Below are 21,775 nucleotides of genomic sequence, written 5' to 3'. Positions count from 1 at the left end.
GCTTAATTTTAATCGAACAAAAATATGTCGACAGCGAAATTGCATAATTTGTATTAAAGTTGAGTTACTAAACATTGGTTTGAATGAAAAACAAAAATCCAATTTTCTTGAAGGCTTCGTGTCTCTCATTATTTTAAATTCTACGACAATTTAGCCAGTATTGCATTACGTAATTCAAATAGCAATCTGAAATTGATATGCAAGCGCATATTACATGTGTTAATGCACTGCACAAATGAAGTTGAAGTGGTTTTCTTTATTCATAATGAAGGTGTTACGAAATTTACTTTAAATTTAATTTTTTTATGTAGACGATTTGAAATAAAATCCTGTCACTGGTATTAACGTGGCAGGATCCAAATGAAATAATTTTCGTAATTTATTTTTAATATTTGTAATAGATTACAGAGTAACCTCTGTGATCTGTGTCTATGATCTTATTTCCTTTAATCTTCAATCTGTCACTATGATCTGTCACCCATCATGGTTGTCTTCATCTATGTTCATAACCCATTAACTCATTAAATGCAATATCCACTGTTGCATGTGATTTAATAGAAAAATAATATTTGATTCCTTGACGTTTACAGAAAAGGTGCAATTTTACACGCTTGAAAATTCCAGTCGGAAAGGAAATGTCTAAAATATCCACAGGAGCCCCACAATACAAGGTAAGACATCAGCAATTTAAACAAATATTGAAGAAAAAAAAGTCCAAGAAACTTGTCTTATTTGTAGGGCATAGGCGATCATCAAAAATACCTATTCAGGATTACCAAGACTTTGTACTATGGAAAATTGCCAAAGACTGATAGGTTAAGCCTGCCTTTAACAGGTGAGCACCCGCTCCTATTTTTCAGGCTTACCGCATCAGTTTACATGCCTCAGAATGTCCACTAGGCAGTTTGAGAGTTTATAGAAGGATAAAGTCTATTCATATTGCGGCCCATTGCATCGCCCCTTAAGGGTCGTGAGCAGTAAATGTACTGTTGTTAGTCACTATTTTTTACAAACGCGAAAGTGCATTAGCGGACGTAGCTATTTTGTTATGATAGAGCCCATTCTTCATCGCATGTGTATGAAACATTGAGCTTCAAAGGGCACAATTTAATAAAAAAGCGATTTGAAATGTAAAAATCTTAAGTTTTTTTACGTTATCAAGACTTCGTTTTTGCATTAGTTTACAATTGTTTTAGAATTGGCTGCCGAACTCTTCTCCAGTGTGCAAAAAGGTAAAACCATTGACCGGCTGCACCTCGATACAGCAACGCAAATATCCAGAAATGCGTGTGTCTCGCCCTGTTCCTTAGTTCTGGCCATGCTGTACTTTGAACGATTGAAACGCTGCAATGTTGATTATTTAGAGCGAACTTCACCCTCCGATCTGTTTCTGGTGTCTTTAGTGAGTCTATTTGGTGACACCGTTAATGTATTTCAGGTGCTCATTGAATGGTTTCAGATGGTGTCTTCAAAGTATCTTTTCGACGATGGGGAATCTGATGAGGTGTTTATGGACGAATGGGCTGCGTCTTCTGAAATGACCTATAAGGAGTTGGGGAAACTGGAACGGGATTTTCTGGCTGCAATAGTAAGATTTAGTTTTTTGTGTCTACGATGGGGATTTTTACATACCTTTCTTTTGCATGGTTGGTTCAGAATTGGGAGTTATTTGCTAGTTCACCGGCTTTTTGGAAAAAACTGAATGACATAGAAGCGCAACTGGCTCTCAAACAAGGAACTTCCAGAGGGTGCTTCACGTACACTGAACTAGAAACATTAGGAAATATATTGTCTAAAGGTAATAGTTTTAGCCTATGCAGTCAACGTCTAGAAGTTTTGCACTCCGTTTATTAATGTGTTCCCCCATTCGTCTTTTCCTTTTTTCCCTGCATTTTTGGTCTAATTGTTGCTTGATGATCAGGACTTTGTCTCTGTTTGAGTGTGTTTACCCATATTGAGTTATTTGTGGGCTTCTCTTGTTAAAACTAACACCGTATTTGCTAGCGTTGGAATAAAACGTAAATTTTCAGATTTCCACGACGTAGTTCAAACCTTTGTGATAGTGACGGTCGTTTTAGCAGCAACCTACACTGCCGCCTTACTCATGATGTTTGGATCAGTAGTTCTGGCAGGTTCAATTCGAGTTACCAATTTATATCCCGAAACAAATGTTCTTCCAATTGCCAACCACTCGGTTATTGAAGGTATTAATATCCCTTCAAGGCAACTTGAATACTCACTTATTTGGTTTTTAGATATTCATCTTTCATCATCAGTGGTTAATGATTCGAAAAAGTCCTTTAACTATGATATAGTCAAGGTGTTTAAAGCGAGCATTCTATTGGCTTCTATTAAAACTGAACCTACGCGAAATTATTCAAAAGGATTGACTGCTGCAGGAATGGAAAATTGTCAAAATGTTGGGTGGGACTGGTGGAATACTCCTGTAATGAACTGGTTGGCTCAGACGTCTCAGTTGGTTAAAACCCTGGAAATTCCTGTAATCAGCAGCGGCATGTTTTACTTTGAAAGCACATGGACTAATGAGAAGTTTGCCTATTTAGAGGACCATATTAGGAGAGCCACGAAAACCCGACTGCAAGATCAGCTGGAACGGTCTTGGCATGTGGAGTGGATTGACACTATACAACAGCGTCTAGCTTACAACTATTTCACCTGCATCCATATGTATTGAGCGCTTATTTTTTGAGGCCACTAACAGTGTCTTTGCTTTACTTATTCACACACATTTATTTCCGAATGACTATAAAAATGTTTTCTTAAGTAAAGCATATTTTGTTTTTATACGAATTAAACGTTTGTAAGCTTGATGCTGCCCAAAAAATCGGAAAAATTGCGGCTGTGTTTTCAGTTTTATGATGAAGTGCATTGATCTATTGAACAATGTAAGGCGCACTTATTTAGGTTGCTTGAGGCTGGAGATATTTTAAAGACCGAGTGTCTTCAGCGGTTTTGCTTAAATGAAAAACTATGAAAACTTTGAGGAGCACGCAAGTGAGAGATTTTTCTTCTAATGGAGCCTTAGCGCGTTTCTTTAACTTTCTGAGGTTGAACCATCAATTTTTTTAAAATTCCGTTGAACAATGTGATGTATTAGACTGTGCTAGAACAATATCCATTCATATACGAGCTTAATGACGCATTTCCAGATAAATATTCATTAAAACTGTATGGGCATCTGTCTAATTATTTATACGAAAGTGAAAGGTGATGGTGAAGTCTCCACTCTTCAGCAACGCCCAGATGTGTGATTAGTCATAGACTAATTGCGTTATTGTCATGTGTTCTAGATTTAGCGCGCTCAAAATAACTGGAATTTCAAATGGAAGCTTTATAATTGCAGATGTGCGGCTTTAATTCGGTTTAATTGCGTTATTTCAGGCCTAGTTTCCGCTGATTTGTTCATTTACCTGAAATATTGCATGTCTTCTAGCTAATATTAGGGCAGCTAAAATGGTTTTTCGAGATTAGTGTTTATTGATGGCCAGCAAAAATAATTCTTCAAGCCCCCAATGGGGGCAAACTGATAAAGAACTGAAAAAATGTGAATCTAAATAATTCCAGCCACATGCGACAACGCCGGTGGCCAATGACTGACATAATCGTCCGTCTCGCTCGCACTCGGTGGTGCAAAAGTCCACTTTGTACTGCCTGTCAACGGCCTTCCTTAAAAACAACTTTCGATCTTTTATCAATACCCAGACTATGGCAAATAATAATAATAAGTTGAGGTGCAGAACGGTGTACGCTTTCGCTAGGGAAATGTATCCAAAAACGGTCAAGTGTGATATCTCATATGGAACTGCTGGATTCCGGACAAGGTAAGCTTTGAGGTTAAATCAAGGGGGTGCAGGGCCCCTAGTGGCACCAACCAAAATTTTTTGACTCAGAGACTCTCACTGCATCAGGCCCAACCCAACAGTTTCATCCCCTTGTGTTCACCTTTGCCTTTCACTTCCAGGGAATTTAACCCCACTGGGGTTGACCTGCAGCCCCTTTTTCATTTACCATATTGCTAGACTTCACGTTATGTAAATTGCCAAGCCAGCTGTTTATTTGGGTTAAATATCTCGAAAGCCTTTGTTTCACTGACGCTTATCATTATAGCACCTAACTGGGATTATAAAGCTTTTTGTTGGCTACACTAGAATCATCTTGCCTGGAGGTGCACCCTACATAACAAATATTATTCCCGTACTATCAAAGGGCATTTTACCGCAATGCAGTTGGGCCCTTCTTACATCACCAAACAACAAATCCATTAGCAACCCGTGCTTTTTATTTATTAACTGTTTGCAATGATTGTTTCGCTGCCTTATGTTCGTCATGTGCGTTGTTTAAATAGGCCTCAATTGGCCGAAAGGAAGGCAAATCGCGAGCAAAATGGGGACAACTTGATAGTATTGTTTATGTAGAGTTTAGTGCAAGATTTAAGGCATTGAGCTGGAAATTGGAGCAGCTCTCGAGTTTGGCCCCCAAGAGAATTAATTTGACGGGCGTTTGAATCATTTAAAAAATGGCAAATAATGTTTCAAATAGGAACCACTGGAAATATCCACATCCTAAGCACTGTTTTAGAAGACCATTTTATAAACTAGATGATGCTATAAAAAAAGTAAAGATCTCAGTAAGACTTCGCCCTTTTTCTGACCCGGTGGGGAAAATGTTATAAGATCTAGTGACCACTTCGATAGCTGATCTCAAAGACTGGCTTCATCAAAAATTTCAAACCTTAAGAACGAGAGAAGGAAAAATGTCAAAATTTTAGCGGCGCTCCAAGCTTAAGACTTCATATCTCGGAAATGGTTTAATTTATCGCAACAGTCATGCATACCTTTTCGATAGCCGATAGTTTTCGTTTCGTTAAGGCTCTTTTGATGGAGCGCCCTAAGAACTGGCGAAATTATTAACCTGTGAAAAGGTCGAAGAAAAAACATTAAAATTTAAGAAGTTTAAGAACGTATATCGCAAAAACGCTGAAAAAGTCGGAATGGCAACTTGGACTTTTTGATAGAGCGTCTCGGTTGTCCCTAGCTTATTAGGCCTCATCCGAAGTTATTAATATTTGAAAAGAAAAAGTCAAGATTTAACGGGCCATTGAAGTTTAAGAGCTTATTTCTCGGAGTAGGTTTTGAGCTATAAGTTCCGTAGTTAAACTTTATCAACCTAGAAAAGTGTCAAATTTTGAGTAGAGGTCGAAGTTCAAGATCTTATATCTTGAAAACGATTGAAAATATGTAAATTCTCATTAAGATCTTTTCGATAGAGCCTTTCAAGTACTGACTATCTCTAGCTATTTATCAGATATCAGCTATAGACTTTATCAGATTCTCCGAATTTTTGACAAAGCTGCAAGCTTCTCAAAAACGACTGAAAATTTATAAATGGTTATTAGAACCTCTTCGATCGGGAGCCGTATTTATTTCTTGAGTTTTCAGATATGTTCAACATCGAAAATGATAGAAAACGGAATCATTAAAACCTTTTCTATAAATTGAATGAATTGAATCTATGCGGAAATGTCTTCAATATTTCCAAAAATAAATAAAATTATTCCAATAAATAAAATTTAATATTTAATTTCTATTTCTCTAAAACCTCTCGGGTATATCAAATTAATATCATGAACGAAACCACATAGGGGGAACAATTGGAGCAGTTTAATCGCATTACGAGAAGGTCAATAGTTTTCTTCAATATCGGCCCCTATAGGTGTGCCTGATTATAAATAAGTGTGCCATAGCAAGCTAAATAAACTGACTAACCCATATTGAGCTTGGGGGCAAGATGGGATTTTAATTGCCTAACTTTGAAGCGCTTTTAATGAACTGGATTGATTTTGAATGTGTTTTCAGGGCAACTGATTTGGAATATGTTATGTACCGAATGGGACTGTTGGCCGTCTTGCGAGCCCGATTTAAGAAAGGTATTTAAACTTTCCTTAGCTAATTGCGATCAAAACGAATTGTAAATAGTCTATTATACAATATTTCTTTAATTAGTTATCGAAAGTAGCCTTGTATTTATATAAGGCCAGATAACACGTAATCTTTGTGGTTTATTTTGGATCTTCAACGAGTTTATCACAAGGCCACAATACTTTCTTTGGGCATAAACATGCGGTTTGAAATAAGGAGGAATGCGTTTGTTTTTGTTTTTCAGAAGGCTTTTATCAAATGTTTATCAATTTTTTATTTTCCAAGCTGTTATAGGTGTAATGATTACGGCCTCGCATAACCCCGAGCCGGATAATGGGGTGAAATTGGTGGATCCTATGGGCGAAATGTTGGAACAAAGTTGGGAAAAGTGGGCCACTAAAATTGCCAATGTTACGTAAGTTTCCTCACTGCGCATTTTCGAGTATTAATAAATAGCGAGGGTAACTAATACTTTCCTGCAACTTATTCTAGGCCATGAGTTTTGCTATTTTACGATCTGCTTGCATAAAATTTGTATTTCGAGTATGTAGTTTAGCGAAAGAAATATTAAAAAATACCTATTATCATTCAATTTTCAATTCGAAATATCTTATAAGATTTGCGACAATCACGTCCATTATCTGGAAGATTGATTGTTTTTTCCAATAAAGCTCATATCTGAGCTTATCTAGATGAGCTCCCAAGCCCCATTTTATGCGATTTGAAATTATCATTGATTTAGTGAGCTCATTCACCATAAAAGCCGTTCATTTTCTAGCGATGATAAATTAGAAAACGTCATACACGACATCATTAAAGAGTGCGATATTCAAAACATGAACGATCGTCCGGAAATTGTTGTTGGCAAGGACACGAGGCCTAGCAGCCCTAGCTTAGCAAAGGCTGTATTTGACGGTTTGTATTTAAATCTGTAAAGTAACCATTTAAAGTCCCACTTGGGCTTAAATTCAGGCGTATGTTAACGGCGAAATAATCCACTTTTTTAGGTGTATTGGCCATGGGGGGTAAACCGATTGATTACGGAATAGTTACCACTCCACAGCTCCATTATTTTGTCGTTTGCAAAAACACAAACAGGGCATATGGGCAACCCACTGAAGAAGGATACTACAGAAAGTTGACTAATGCCTTTAATAAAGTCAGGGGCGAGAAGTTGAATAACGGAAATTACACTAATAGGTATGTGAATGGTCACTTTGCCGATTTGGCCTAAACACTCGATTTTCGGAATTTAGTCCGGACGTTGCGCTGGCACGCATGGCTAAAATCTCCAGAATGCTTCTGATTCTCATCAAAGACTGCCTATAAACCCGAAAATCACCATTAGGTGCTTATGATCACGCCGATTAAATCGCCAATTTTACTTTACCTAAAACTATTGGTTCTATTTTAGCATTCTGTATGATGGAGCGAATGGTGTAGGTGCGAAAAAGGTCAAGTATCTTAAGGAAGGTCTGGCAGGCAGTTTGCTCATCGACATGTACAATGACGAAATTATTGGCTCGGGGAAACTTAACTATCTGGTAGGAGCCTTTTGGCAATTGTCCAATCCACACCCTTGTTCTAATGCCATCTCCTTAGTGTGGAGCTGATTTTGTCAAAACCCAACAAGCCTTTCCGACTGGCCTACCTCGAACTCCAAACGCTCGATGTTGTTCAGTGGATGGAGACGCCGATAGGCTGGTTTATTACTATCTGGATGAAAGTGGGAAGTTTCATCTGATGGACGGCGACAGAATAGCCACCCTCATAGCCGGATATTTAAAGGAGGTATTCCCGAGACAATCGATCATTCAGGTCCCCTTGAACACTCACTAACTAATTTCAATGTATTCAAAGATTCTAGAAAAGACTGGGATGGCACAGAAATTGAAGTTGGGGCTGGTTCAGACTGCCTATGCCAATGGCGCTTCAACCGATTATATCACCAACAAACTGGTAAGCGATTCGCTCTGCAGTTGCGTGTAAGACTTGCCAATGCCTTTCAGCAAGTTCCTGTAGCTTGTGTTCCCACTGGTGTTAAATGGCTGCATCACAAAGCCCTCGAATACGATATTGGAGTGTATTTTGAGGCGAACGGCCACGGCACGGTAGTCTTCAACGCTGAAGCCAAAGAAAAGCTCAGAAACGCTTTCCAACTGAACAAGTAAGCGACTGCGGGAAATGGGGATAGTTTTTTAATTCAGCTGGTGTTGTTTCAGCCTGACCCGGGAACAAAAAGACGCAACTTCAAGACTAATTAATATAATCGATATTATTAATGAGACGGTGGGAGACGCAATTTCGGACATGTTGCTGGTCGAGACCATCTTGCACGCCAAGGGCTGGGATATTACTCAGTGGGAGGCGGCTTACGCCGACCTGCCGAATCGTCTATTGAAAGTTACTGTCCAGGTGATTAGCGGAGTAAAAGATTGAATTGGATTTAATTATCATTTCACTTTAGGATCGCACCGTAATCAGCACAACAGACGCGGAAAGGAAATGCTCTACTCCCGTTGGGCTGCAAGAGGAAATTGATAAAATAGTGGCGAAATATTCGAAAGGAAGATCGTTTGTACGACCGTCAGGTCAGTGTTTTTCAACTGTTTTTCTTTGTCTGCGTGAGCGGATGCTCTAACGGTCATTACAGCGATCCAAATGTTGCCTCCAGTTCTTTGGGTATTAAATTAACGTCCGCATTAACAATTAATACCGTAAATGCTGGTTTTGCTTAGGCAAAAACTTGTGTGTGTTTTTTGCAAATGCATTGAGAAATCGCGCAAATTATTGTGCTTCCGACGTCGATTTCTAAGACTTCAGATTAAGCATTGTAAATGATAAAACAAACCTCTATCTGATCCTCTTCTTTATCTTCAAATCTTTTGCTTCTTTCAGTAGTGCAGATTAACGATGGTTCGCGCTTTCTTCTCTATCCAATACCTCTACTGTACTGTACATTAATGAACACCTTTTTCCTTTCCAGGTACTGAAGATGTAGTTAGGATATATGCAGAAGCAGCCACAAGACAGGATTGTGATAAATTGGCCTCCGAAGTAGCCAAGATAGTGCATGAATTAGCTGGCGGAACTGGAAGTCCTCCGGAGATTTCGGAATAAGGATTCGAGTAACGAAATTACAATCATGCTAGCTCGTATGCCATTTTAGATAGAACTTCTGTTTTGATCAGCATGTGCAAAAGTTCGACGGTTTAAGGGCACTACTTCGAGCAGTCGCTCATTCATTGGGTTCTGAAATACGTTTCTCACCGCTCGCTCTTTAAAATGTGTTCCTTGACCCCGAAATGAATCAATAAATCAACGGGAAACAATAGGAACAAAAGAGCGTGTTGCATTTTGAATGGTTGCAAATCTATTCCACAACGCAATGAATATATTCGGTTTTTCTTTCATAACGCCTTGATAATATTAAGTTAGTTAATCCCATGTTTGAAATTCGTACATTTAATATTTTACAGTCGCAAAATGAACATGTTTTGGCCAAAGTAGAATGGGTGCTGTACACAATAATAATGCGATGCACTTTCAATTGAACTGAAGATAATTTGGTAAATGTTGTGATAAGAACATTGAAGACATCTCAGAAAATTGAGACTAAAGCCATAATATGCCGTGATGATTAAACTATATTCCAACGAAAGTCATCCACGCATTAAAGACTTCTTAATTGTAATTTTTCGCTTTTAAGTAGGACTTTAACTAGTACATTTTTTTTATCATCTTTACGAAATTTAGTTTAAGGATACACGCTTGGATTCTTAATCGATTAAATAATAAGTTTAAGTTAGTCAAGCTATGGAGCTAGAAGGTTTTAGGTTTTATTTTGAAATGTGCGGCCTCTGGCAGTTATATAGCCGGGATCTTTTTTATGTCTGAAAAGGCAATCCGTCTAAAAAGCAAAGGCTTTCGGCTTAAGCAAAACACATCAATTATCACTACTTAGTTAGGATCAACTTTATATAGCAAGGTTTCTTCTGAGTGTTATGTTTATAAACGAATAATTTATTTTTAGAGTGAAACCATACTCGGGTTGGTTTTGGAAGATTTTTATAGCGCCATCGGCTTTATTTATTTATGTTTAAGAGTTTACTTTGTTATGCAATTAATATATTAATCTATTTTGTATATTATTGTTTACGGTTGATATTTTACAATTTGTATATTTTTGTCTAATAATATCTAATATCAAATATAAAGTTTTATAAGATTTTGTGTACGGTTTTTTCACTAACTAAAACCAGCTGAAGTCGAAACTATTGATATTTAAATTTCCCGCTTTGCCTAACTAAAGGTTCCCACTGGTTTTTGTGATAGGTATCTGTTTTACCATACCAAATTTCCAATGATTCTACAACGGTTTACGGAGCTTAAAAGGCAACTGCTAGTTTTTCGTGCGTGCGTTTTTCAATTGGATTTTTTTAGTTGTGTTTGTTGAAAGTTTCAAGCGTTGATTTGCAGGTGATAAATTGATCATCATTATTTTTTAGGATTGCAGTAGTTGGACTGTGGCCCGTAAGATGGGCGGCGTGTCGCGTAATTTGATTGGACAGAGACAAGTCAGCGATCGGAAAGAAATATGTCGGCGTATTAGAGGAACGGAGCCCGTTATTGTGCAAGAAATTGGACTTCTCAACGATCTAAATTCAGCAAGATTCATTTTAGATTCGTCCACCATAATCGTGAAGTATGGCTTCGCATTTAGGTGGAAAACCGGAGTACATAGTTGGTGGCAAATATCGTTTAGTTCGTAAAATCGGTAGTGGCTCCTTTGGTGATATATACTTGGGTATTAACATTACAAATGGAGAGGTAAGGTTGTTATATTTATAGGCAAAGCGCTGTAGTTTAAGTTTGCAATTTTTCCGACTTCTCGGCCTCTTTTCATGGTTTTCACCATTGACAACATCAAATGGCAGCCATGTCCATCGTCCAGCAACAATTCCGTCTTGAAATTCCAGTATTTATGCTAAACCAGGCCTTTTTCGCTGAGGCCTGTTTCTTCATCACATTGCCTCGAATCGGGCCTTGATCGCTTGACCATTTCTAAACCCATGTCGATTTTGTCCCAAAAAATCCTCATTAATTGCCCATTTAGTTAACTAACTACGTACTGTTTACCAACATCTATACTTAATTTATTAACGTTTGGCTTGATCTACATTTAAAAGTTTAATAATCAGATAAACAACCAATAAAAATTTACATTTAGGTTCAAGGCTGCTTTTTGTGATCATTCAATATTCCATTAATCAGGTAATCAAGCTCAATAATGTATACTTTAACTGTGTTTAAATTGTACTTTATTCCGATTTACATATTGTGAAGTGATACAAAGTAGTTGAGGGACAGTCAGTATTTTTTCTCAGAATTTTTCAATATTGCACCACATTCAAGACCTAATTTGCTGGACTGTGGTTTGCGATTTTTCCAGTTAATTGCATTAATTTACTTACAACTTTAAGGACCTAATCTTGTAAAGCCTGGACCTTTAAGGAGTATAAAGGAACGGTTTCCATTATTTGCAGCTCGCAGCTGACTCAATTTAATGATAGATAGATTATTTCTACGAAAAAATCACTCACTCGCAAATCTTGCTGATATTTTAAAGTATATGAATACCTAACTCAATAGGTTGATAAAGACATCCATGTGAGATCAGGTCGGTTTGGTCAAAATAGTTCAATTTGCACGTAGATTTAAACACGGTTGTTTGGCAAAAATGCGATCTTTAGATATATATCGAACACGTTTGTAAAGGCGGAAGTTTGTAAAATTTGGAAAGTGTAGGTTTGCTATAAAGATAAAGGATACCAGCCCTAATCACCCCTTGTAAAATGAGGGAAAAACTTGCATTTTGGGTCCCAACACTCTAACTCTCGTAGATCATTTCAAGTTTTTTTTGTAATAAAATTAGAAGAATGAGAAGTGTGGGTTGAACCAACACAGAGGACGTTTAAAATACCAACGTCTTCATCATTCAACACCTTGTATGTTTCAAATTAACCGGTTTCGGAACTGTGAGCATTTAAAGTTTTCTCCCCAAACTGATATTGTGGGAATTAATCAGGTGGTTTCTCTCTGAGTATAAATTTCTATCAACTTGTAAAGTTTTTTTTATTGATTGCAACACCCTTTGCGCCGTGTATCATCATGTTTCTTCAAATCGGGGCTTGAACGGTTAAAAGTTTTGGGAAGTGGGTTGGTTTTCACCCACAAGTCCATAAATAACTGCAACTTCAGTTGATTTCTTGCTGAATATTATTTTCCAGCGTTTGAATGATGTTACTTAAGTTACATTTAAATGTTTTATATTGGGACAACAAAAGATGTCGATTAGGTTCAAAGGTAGATTGCGTTTTCGTAATCTTTAATTATTTCGTTAATCAGGTGCGTGTGCGTAATTTTAACTGCATTAAAATGATGCTTTGTTCTAGTCAGACAGTCAACGTCTAGACCCTTAACTGAGTATAAAGGAAGGGTCAACTTTCCATTTTGTTCAGGTCGCAGCTGACTCAATTCAAAGATAGGCAGTCTGCCTAAGAAACAATAAGTCACTAGCAGACAGATTTGCTAGATTTGTGCCTTACTATGAACTCCTTGCCGACTTAATACGGTCTTTTGAAAATAATGCAGGTCTCCAACATTCGAAAACGTCTGTTTGTCTTTGCCGATTTTTGCTAGTATCTTATGAAAATACTGGCATTTTTTACTAGTTTGAGGTGCGTATTGTATCGTGAAGAAAGCTCAAGGAAAATCCCTAATCATCTCTTGTGAAGCAAATGGAAAACTTGTGGTTTTAGACCCAACACTTGTAAAATCCCGTTAATTCACTTAAATCACCGAAAGTCTACCTATTTTAGGTAACGTGCTGGAGCCAAAGCCAGAACTATATTAAATAAAAAGCGTAATTTTTTCGCCATTGTGATCTACTAAAAAAGTTTAAATACCGGAGTATAGCACAGAAAGTCAATTTTGGATGCGTTTGATAGTGCAATGTCTATAAGCGGATAGTTTAAATTGGAAAAAAAAATTGGTTGTCTTTGTAGGTCGGGCTTTAGTATTTATTTATTTAGAAACCCCCAAAGCGCAAAAATCGCTTTTATATGTATTTTGAAGTGCAAAGTCTGTTTTATAAGTGACAAAAGTTTCTAATTTCAGTCATTATCAAGTGTTTAAAACCGCGTCTGGTTGTTGTGCTGTTTTTTTGCAGGCCACAGTTTATTATTTATTTACTCTGTAATTTGCGACGTGAGAAAATCAATTTTGGATGCGTTTTATAGCGCAAAGTCTCGTCTTTAAGTGGACAAAGTTTCGATTTTCAGCCACCATTAGGTAATTTTTGACGGCCGGGGTTTGTCATATGAGAATCGCCAAACTCGCTAATCGCTTTTGTATGTATTATGTAAGTGGAAAATGTTTAGATTATCAGTCATCATCAGGCGATTTTTAAGAATTTTTCAAAATTGCATGTAGTTTTTGCGGTTATTTAAGCAGATCGAAGTTTGGCATTTATTTGCCTGGGAACTTGCATAGTTAGAAAGTGACTTATTTGCTACATTTGTATGGCAAAACTGCTCCATAAATGGAAAGTTTCGATTTTGACGCATTCTTGCAACATTTATTTCTTCAGAAATCAATCCGGTGACTTGTATGAATTTTGGTAGCCATAGACTGTTTTGAGTCATTATCGGGCTATTTTCAATTCATCAGTTTTAGTATTACTTTGCGATATAATTTCGTGGTTGTTTGTGCACGCTTAAGTTTGACGTTTATTTTTTCAGAAAGCAGTGAAGTTTTAAATATAATTTCGAGTATATTTTGTGGGGCAAAGTGCGTTCTATAAGTGGAAAACGTTTCAGTGTCGATTCATTCTCAGCCAATTTATTGAGAAGCTTTTTAATGAGCTTTGGATTTTTGAAGTTGCTCTTTCAGGCGTAAGTTTTCTCTTAGGAAAAATTTATATAATTTATGCGATAAAACAAGCTCTACTGGCATCGCTGATTCCATGTTTCAAATTAACCGGTTTTAGATCTATGAGCATTTGAACTTTCCAACTTGATATTGTGGGAGCTTTTCGTCAACTCGGGGTTTGGACTGATAAATATCTTGAAAGGTGGGTAGATTTTCGCCCAAAAATTCATGAATCAAGTGACTCGCTTGACAACTTCTTGAGTATTGTTTCCAAATATTTGATCATTAAGGCGTGGACGTTAATATTGATTTAAATGCTTCATAGTCAGTTAAACGAAAACATTTTCAATTGCGTTTTTGTAATCATTAATTAGACACTGAATTTTTAGATTGTGTACGCAGTTTTAGCTGCGTTAAAATTGTGTTTTACCTATTTAAACGGTCAGAGTATTCACGTATAGAGAAATGATTCAAGCTATTGTGGGGTTGGCCAAAATTTTTCATTATTACACCATGGGTTAACTAATGTCTGAATTTGCAAGAAAAAGTTGAGAAGGTAATCTAAAAGCAGAAGATCCTATCCCATGAATTCCAAATAGTTTTTCCAAAAAAACAACCGTTCTTGTTCATGACGGTCTAGCTTCGGAAATAGTAGATTATTTGGTTCATGATTTTTTTCAGGAAGTAGCAGTTAAACTTGAAGCCATTAGGGCAAGACACCCTCAACTCCTATATGAGAGCAAACTCTACAGGATTCTTCATGGAGGCATAGGAATTCCACACATCAGGTATGCTGTGGCGAGAATCTAATGTATTTAATCATCATCTGAATCGAGAACATCGTCCTAATTCTTTTTTGCATCCGCAATAGAAAAAATCAATTTTTTGTTTAAAAATCCGCGAAATTTGCCTTCGGATGTGGCTTGGAAATAGAAGAATGGTGATTGTATTGAAGGTTACAGATGTTATACAATAGAACAACAGCCATGACAATAGCGAATTGAACACAGTGACTGTATTTAAGCTAAATGTGCTAAATGGGTTTCACTTCGTTAAGCCCCAATAACTCACTAATCGTTGTGGTTTATCACCTTTCTTCAACAACTGTGTCATATAATTAATTTTAAGGCCAAGCCCTAGACACTTTTCGTACTTGATTCTTCCCCAACCGGGTCCTTGCGGCATGAAGGTAATTTATTTGACTAGAAGTGATGATTAACTTAGATTGCTTCAAGTTACAACACAAATTGCCTGGTTATAACAAAGACTAGGAACAGTCGTTTCTTACTAGTGGGTTTTTGTATGACTCGCAATTTTTTTTATGATCAGGGTCGCGCTTTCAGTCCTTGGTTTATTTTTGGAAGCCAATCAGTGGGATCTATTACATGTTCTAGAACTGTATAACGATGTTGATGAAATTCGAGTAGATTGGCAAATGTTTTGTCAATCTACCTTTTCTCAACGTAATTAAAAGCGAAATTTAATGCCGAATTAAATCAACTAAGCCCTGAAGTTGTTGGGTTGATGATGGTGTTCAGAGTTTAGGCCCTGCTTGTTTTAGTGACTGGTAACTTGTAATGCAACTTTTTGTTGTCGCTTCCAGCCGCAACGGTAAAGTCGAGAGCGCTTAGCTCGACCGGTCTTAAAGTTCGATAGTGTTGATTTTCTTGCAGATTGTGCTGAGGGCTGAACCATTGTTGCATAAAGTTGTTTGCAATTAACATTTCTATTCTTAAAAATCGGTTTAGTTAAAGAATGACTTTGGTAATAAAAAGTGACGCAAGCAAAGCGTATCGCGTTTAATCTGGATGCATGCGCAACCTTCGAATCGATTATTGGCTACCTGATAACATATATTTTCTTCCAGTCATACACATCGTCCATTGTTCTACTAACTGTCGAGATTAGCTTTAGCTTCATTGGAAAACAGTTATTGGTATCAGTATGATAAAACTGGCTTGGCATTGATTAAACCTCAATAACTACTTGTTATGTCTTCTGAACAAATTTTCAGCCGTTTTCAATTCAAGCATTAACCAACACGAAAGTTCTTTTCCTGTACAAGCAGCGTATCTGTTTACAACCTGATTTCAATACGTAAATAACTCGACGTGCACGATGCCACGTGAAGGTATCCGCGTCACGTGCACACGTTGAGTTGATCGATAATTTGAATTGATTTTCCCCAATGGAATCCTGTTGCTTTTCTCCTAATTTTTGTTTTAGCATGGTGGACATGTTTTGATAATATTAAGCAACACCGTTGTTTGTGTCTCTCTTGCACTCGAGCCGAATGCTATGAGGAACAGTGGGCCTAAGTTTCAGTTAATTCCGTTTCTTTGTCCTCATTTCAACACCCGCACACCGTTGAAATGGAGGTCGTCGCATGCAACCAGTTTGTCGCTCTGAAACTATTCGTGAAAGCAATTTTACTCCTAAGGTCCACTTGGAATATGGGTCGGTTTCAGTTGCTGGTTATCGATAGAAATAAGTTTCCTCTTGTAACTGGAAACATGAACCGTTTCTGAAACATTTACGGTTATCTGGATCTTTTTGTCACATCTTTGTGCGGTCGATGAAATAATGGACTCTTTATTTGAGTCGAACGGGTCAAAAACACAAAAATACGTATGTTTTAATTGAATTTGGATCAATGTAAAACAAAGCCTGATTTTTTATGTTGCGGACGTTTTGCCTTTTATTTAGTCTGCCGCTGGCCTAAATAAATGTGGCAAAACGTTGGCAATTTGAAAAAAACAGGCTTTTGTTTTTCCATCGATCCAAATCCCGTTATAGAAACAACCGCAACCATTGAAAACGATCGTAAAGGCCGCATCGTTAATTTCAAATTACTATCAACGTTGTGCAGTGGTAGGTACTAAATAAATTCACTTCAGCAAATGTTTTCCAACACACGTTTTGCTAGATATTTATTTTCAAATCGACGACTATTTCAAACAGTTCGGTTCTAGTCTAATTAAAGTACCATAGCTGTTTCCATCAAGCTATTTTAAGGATTCCCTGAGTGCACTGCGCTACTTGCCTTAAAGATTTCATCGGAAATGCGTAAAAGTTGCCAAAAATGGCCACTTCCATATTTTAATCGTCTACAATGAACAAATGCGGCAACTTTGATTCATCGTAGAAAATTAACCCATTGAAGTAATATTATTTCATGCAATCTAAAAGCGACGGCATTACTTTTTACACAGAAGTAAATATCGGGGGTTTTTGCTTGGAAGTTTTGAACTTTTGCAATTCAACAAGAGATTCTTTTGTGAATTGTGAGCAATAGAATCTTTATATAAGCGGTTTTGCGGAAAAATTTACACCTTCGACTAAACCTCGAAACTGTATTAGAACTTTGGAAAGTGGAAATGATTGGATTAGGTCGGGCAGAAAAAATCTTTTGTGGGCCGTTACTGAAGCTCTCAGTTCATTCTCAAGTAAAATGAAAATATATCATGTTTCGCGTTCGACCTTTGGCAATCATCCTACACATTCATTTAGCATTCAACTTTGGACAAAACCTGCTAAGTTTATGGACGTATTCTCAACGTATAGAGGCGGTAACTTATCCTGCAATTAAACACGTGTTTCCCGTATCAATTCCAACTCCTTGTTGATTGCATCTGCTTTTGCAATAAATAAAATATTGATTGTTTCAGATACTATGGCCAGGAAAAAGACCACAACGTCCTCGTCATGGATCTGTTGGGACCATCTCTCGAAGATCTGTTCAATTTCTGCTCGCGCCGTTTTACCATCAAAACAGTCCTCATGCTCGCCGACCAGATGATAGGCCGTATAGAATATGTACATTGCAAGTCGTTTATCCATCGAGACATTAAGCCGGACAATTTTCTAATGGGCATCGGGCGTCATTGCAATAAACTATTTCTAATCGACTTTGGTCTGGCCAAGAAGTATCGAGATTCCCGCACGCGCCAGCACATTCTCTACAGGGAAGATAAAAACTTGACTGGAACTGCCAGGTAAGGACGATTTAAGCTCATCGATTTCCAGTCATTTACCTCGATTCCTTCAGGTACGCATCGATTAATGCTCATTTGGGTATCGAACAGTCAAGACGAGACGACATGGAATCATTGGGATATGTACTGATGTACTTCAATCGCGGTTGTTTGCCTTGGCAAGGTCTGAAAGCAGCTACAAAAAAACAAAAATACGAAAAGATTAGCGAGAAAAAGATGTCAACTCCAGTAGAAGTACTTTGCAAAGTAAGTATAATTTGTGTGGATGCGAAGAGCTAAACTCGAATGCCTCAGGTCTATTTTAAAACACGGAAAACATACGGAACGACGTTGTTAAATGGTATTCAGTAAGGATAATTTTAGCATTTGAAAACAATAAGCAATGTCGCATCTGTAAAAATTAAATTAACATTGAAAAGTGCTCGCAGAACGAAAAAGTCAACATGTTATTAGTTGAATGAGGAATCATAAAAAGTCCTAGAAAACCAGCTGAATTATATGCCCAGAAATACTGCGAAAGTGTTGTATATTTGCCAGACGATGCATTTCTGGTTGGAAGGGAAGACCCAATTCCCGCCGGTCGTGAGTTGATGAGTTATAAAAAATACGTTTTTTAATTCATATTTTTATTAAGCAATTTTAAAGTCAACGACATTTGCAATTTCCTCAAGAAAAATTTCGCTTTTTGAAAATGTGCCATTGTAATTACGAGCAAGCATGTGTTTGCAGCATGACGGAGCATAAACAACACATAAAGCGAGAATTGTGCAACGATTTTTAAATGAATCTGATGAAGAAATGGCATCGGTATAAATAAACGATAAAATGCGGTGGGCGTCAAAATCATCCCACTGGACTTGTTACTGTTCTAAACCATCCCAATTTATCAGTAAGGGAAATGCTCGCTTTCCATCATAGTACCACTACAATGGGAATACCCCAATTTTATTCCGCCACCACGCACTTGCTTTTTTCTCACTTTCTTATAAGTTTCTTAATTTCTGTTCGCACTCGAAGGGGTCTGTCATCCTTTTATTCAAAAAAAAAGATATATTTTAATTACAACAGCAATCGAGGCACACGCTCCAAGTCGCTAATCAATTCGCAGAGTTGATAAGTTCATAAGAACTAAGTCCTCGAACAAATTGTTATAAAAAAGGTTTGAGTTGCGCGTCAAATCCCATTTAACAACTTTTCGGGTTGTTTTTATAATGGAGTTTCGTTCACCCGCTAATCTTCTTTTCAGAAATTACATAAAAAAATTTTTCTAGGGTTTTCCAGCGGAATTTTCGATGTACCTAAATTATTGCCGTGGATTACGCTTTGAAGAACCGCCCGACTACATGTATCTGCGCCAACTGTTCCGCATTCTATTCCGCACTTTGAATCATCAATATGATTACACTTTCGACTGGACCCTGCTGAAACAGAAGACTGGAGTTCCTCTTGTCGGGCCAATGGTTTCAATGCCAGTACCGCCAACTTCTGCTGCGGTTGCGGCTCAACCGAGTAAGTTAAGTTAGAATTATCAACAGCCTGTTGTGGATTTGTTTCTTTGGAAAATTGTTCGGCAAAGCGAAATTTAAATGTACGACAGTTTAAGCAATAGTTTGGGTACAAGGATTGTGTTGTGCTCCAGTTTTCAACGAAGTCGTGGCATAATCTGGGAGCTGCTGAAACTATTCGTTAAAGCATATTCTAGCCAAATTCGACTTGATGAGATGAACTTGTTTGATTTTATGTTGGTGCACTATTTACAACCCAAATAAAATTCCCTTTTCTTTTCAGCAACGGTGAGTCGTGACAAAAAAGACGACGATAAGATCAAGCAAAATTCTGCTAAAGGTACCTACAGCTAAAGCAATTTACATTGTACTTAAAAGTTAGTCCACATTATTTTTTTGATCGCTTCTTCCATTCATTTTCTTGTCATTCATGTTTGTTTCTCACGTTCGTTCGCAAAATTCGACATCACCTTCAAAAGACGCAATATTTAATAAAATCTTCGTTGACGTTTGATTATTGTAATATTTGTTAACATACATGTGCGAGTGAGTATTATGCATGAAGTATTTGTTGTATTAATCGAGTTTGCTTACGTTCCTAAGACAGAATCAGCAGCTTCTAATTAATAACAGCCCCCAGAAGGAAGTGCCTGTATTATTGAGCAACATTTTTCCTGTTTTTTCAAAACGAAACATTTGTGAACGTCCACGTCTAAACTCGAGAGATTTAACTTCAGCGCAAAAACTAAAATCAATTACTCATTGACAACAGCGTGTACTTGCATTCGACAATTGCCTGTGCTAACCCGCCCCACTTTTATTGATTAACTTCATAAACAATACTGGATCTGATACGTTAATGTTTTATTTTTTTTGTTATAGGCAATCGTTAATACAAGAAACGCCGTGTCGTACCAACGCATCGACTGGGCAAACGCCAACCATCCACGTTGGTTAAAGGATCTCGTTTTTGGTTTCACTATGATAATTCGTTTGCGATCATACCTTTGTTGATATGCATTCTTCATATTATGCAACGCTGTACAAAACCCGTTCATTCAGCGGTTGTTCGTGCCCTCTTCAATCGAATGATCAAAGTGCGGATCCTGCCACGTTTATTGTAAAAAATAAATTCTTAGAAGTTATTAGTTACTAAACGGTTTCTTTTCGTTGTAAGTGAGCATACATTACAATACATTTTTTAATTTTGATAGTTTTTGGGGTAGTGGAGATTTGCAAAGTTGAACAATTATGCATAAGGTGTGTCTGTATCGGTAAAAACATTACATCACTCCCAATTTTTCAAAATGTTTTCGTCCCGGAGTTAACAAAAATATGTGTGAAAGAGAGCGAGAACTGTGAGTGTGACTGCAAATCGGGCTGTCTTTATTTAATTAGTATAACAACCACTTCTATTCCTTACGCTTTAAGCGTAAGTTATTTTGACAACATGCTTCAAACTTAAGATTAACATTAACTAACGATTGTATCGTCACAGGTCCAGCTTCAAAGTTCGAACGGTTGAAACGCGAATCGCTGGGACTGGTTAAACATTGTTATTCTTTTCGTGTTTTATATTTTTTTGGTATACACGGTACTTTAGATGTGCATATTCAATTTCCACATTAAGATTCCATTGTTAATTTAACAGAGGAGTTCCTCCAGATGGAAAAAACTTGTCTCATTTATAGTGCGATGCGATTTTCTAGACCAGTCCTGGTCTACCTAAACACTGTTCGAGTTCGCCGTTTAGCCTGCTATTACAATTAAATAGAGCATTAAACGGCAACTTGCCATGTATAAAATCCGAATGCTAATGGGCGTCTTAAATTCATCATAGTAACAAAAAGTTCAATCAAGAACCATTCTTATATTGTATTACTGCAAACGATATGCGTTGACTCATATCGTAATGATATTTGTGAATGCATATAACTGGACGAAATCCTGTGACTGTAATTTTTTTTTATCATTAAACATAAGCCCTACGATGTGTATTCTTAAGTTTAGTTATAGAAATTTTTAATTACGAAAAAACCACAGTGTGATTCACCTAACTTGCTTTGTGGGTGATTGAAAGCTATTAAACCAGACAGATGGTGTTTTTTTCGTAGAGGTAAAGAACGTATTTTTCTTATCCGCGTCGGTGGTTAAGTTCAACCACGAAAATAACAGTAATGATCTGTGGAAACTAGTTAATAGGCCAACATGTGTAAACTGCTATAGGTTCTTACGATTGTTATTCTTTTCCTGTGTACTGTTAAGTTCTCATTTAATCTTAATAATCCAATATACTTTATTTCTATACCTTAGGGTTCAGTTATTTTTAAGTTTTGTAACGAACAGTGACACTGTTGGAGTTATTGCAGGAGTAAAACTTTAAAATTCAACAGAGTATTATTCA

At 37.2% G+C, this 21,775-nt stretch overlaps 3 protein-coding genes and 1 long non-coding RNA gene across 7 annotated transcripts; all 4 read left to right on the top strand.

The window, feature by feature from the left end:
- Positions 1 to 448: 448 nt before the first annotated feature.
- LOC109537767 (protein CNPPD1) lies at positions 449 to 2,789 on the top strand. Of its 2 annotated transcripts, XM_019904648.2 has the most exons (7): positions 456 to 671; positions 739 to 835; positions 1,197 to 1,402; positions 1,460 to 1,588; positions 1,657 to 1,798; positions 2,031 to 2,204; positions 2,256 to 2,789. In XM_019904648.2, exons 1-7 carry the CDS (start codon positions 636 to 638, stop codon positions 2,693 to 2,695), a joined length of 1,224 nt encoding a protein of 407 aa, XP_019760207.1. In that variant the 5' UTR covers positions 456 to 635; the 3' UTR covers positions 2,696 to 2,789. The 2 variants fall into 2 exon arrangements, with proteins under 2 accessions (XP_048524101.1, XP_019760207.1); XM_048668144.1 differs by having other exon boundaries at positions 449 to 671; positions 1,197 to 1,588.
- An 839-nt stretch (positions 2,790 to 3,628) lies between these two features.
- LOC109537766 (phosphoacetylglucosamine mutase) lies at positions 3,629 to 10,167 on the top strand. Its single transcript, XM_019904647.2, has 12 exons — positions 3,629 to 3,842; positions 5,877 to 5,947; positions 6,225 to 6,354; positions 6,718 to 6,854; positions 6,947 to 7,139; positions 7,354 to 7,483; positions 7,542 to 7,730; positions 7,800 to 7,898; positions 7,949 to 8,106; positions 8,162 to 8,354; positions 8,407 to 8,530; positions 8,926 to 10,167. The coding sequence occupies exons 1-12, from the start codon at positions 3,727 to 3,729 to the stop codon at positions 9,057 to 9,059; spliced, it is 1,674 nt and encodes a 557-aa protein (XP_019760206.2). The 5' UTR covers positions 3,629 to 3,726; the 3' UTR covers positions 9,060 to 10,167.
- A 318-nt stretch (positions 10,168 to 10,485) lies between these two features.
- Positions 10,486 to 21,761, top strand: LOC109537748 (casein kinase I). Of its 3 annotated transcripts, none has more exons than XM_019904620.2 (7): positions 10,486 to 10,769; positions 14,553 to 14,659; positions 17,540 to 17,866; positions 17,920 to 18,112; positions 19,138 to 19,375; positions 19,655 to 19,711; positions 20,254 to 21,761. In XM_019904620.2, exons 1-7 carry the CDS (start codon positions 10,647 to 10,649, stop codon positions 20,262 to 20,264), a joined length of 1,056 nt encoding a protein of 351 aa, XP_019760179.1. In that variant the 5' UTR covers positions 10,486 to 10,646; the 3' UTR covers positions 20,265 to 21,761. The 3 variants fall into 3 exon arrangements, with proteins under 3 accessions (XP_019760179.1, XP_019760178.1, XP_019760180.1); XM_019904619.2 differs by having other exon boundaries at positions 19,655 to 19,748; XM_019904621.2 differs by lacking the exon at positions 19,655 to 19,711.
- On the top strand, positions 11,862 to 14,543 carry LOC125505084. Its single transcript, XR_007281898.1, has 3 exons — positions 11,862 to 13,894; positions 13,990 to 14,073; positions 14,261 to 14,543. It is a non-coding gene; the product is annotated as an uncharacterized LOC125505084 (long non-coding RNA).
- Positions 21,762 to 21,775: the final 14 nt, after the last annotated feature.

Source organism: Dendroctonus ponderosae, unplaced genomic scaffold (genome assembly GCF_020466585.1).
Source record: "Dendroctonus ponderosae isolate FM_Combo_2020 unplaced genomic scaffold, Dpon_F_20191213v2 Dpon_F_20191213_7, whole genome shotgun sequence".
NCBI lineage: Eukaryota > Metazoa > Arthropoda > Insecta > Coleoptera > Curculionidae > Dendroctonus > Dendroctonus ponderosae.
The sequence above is the reverse complement of the archived record's forward strand: the minus strand, read 5'-3'. Positions and strand labels throughout refer to the sequence as shown.

Bases quoted from the DNA above. Each gene is read 5' to 3' on its own strand.
- LOC109537767 (XM_048668144.1), top strand. From the start codon at position 636: ATGTCTAAAATATCCACAGGAGCCCCACAATACAAG. The intron at 1,589-1,656 runs GTAAGATTTAGT...TGGTTGGTTCAG, and splicing joins GGGATTTTCTGGCTGCAATA to AATTGGGAGTTATTTGCTAG. The intron at 1,799-2,030 runs GTAATAGTTTTA...GTAAATTTTCAG, and splicing joins AGGAAATATATTGTCTAAAG to ATTTCCACGACGTAGTTCAA.
- LOC109537766 (XM_019904647.2), top strand. From the start codon at position 3,727: ATGGCAAATAATAATAATAAGTTGAGGTGCAGAACGGTGTACGCTTTC. The intron at 3,843-5,876 runs GTAAGCTTTGAG...ATGTGTTTTCAG, and splicing joins ACTGCTGGATTCCGGACAAG to GGCAACTGATTTGGAATATG. The intron at 7,899-7,948 runs GTAAGCGATTCG...AATGCCTTTCAG, and splicing joins ATTATATCACCAACAAACTG to CAAGTTCCTGTAGCTTGTGT.
- LOC109537748 (XM_019904619.2), top strand. From the start codon at position 10,647: ATGGCTTCGCATTTAGGTGGAAAACCGGAGTACATAGTTGGTGGCAAA. The intron at 14,660-17,539 runs GTATGCTGTGGC...TGATTGTTTCAG, and splicing joins ATAGGAATTCCACACATCAG to ATACTATGGCCAGGAAAAAG. The intron at 18,113-19,137 runs GTAAGTATAATT...AAATTTTTCTAG, and splicing joins CAGTAGAAGTACTTTGCAAA to GGTTTTCCAGCGGAATTTTC.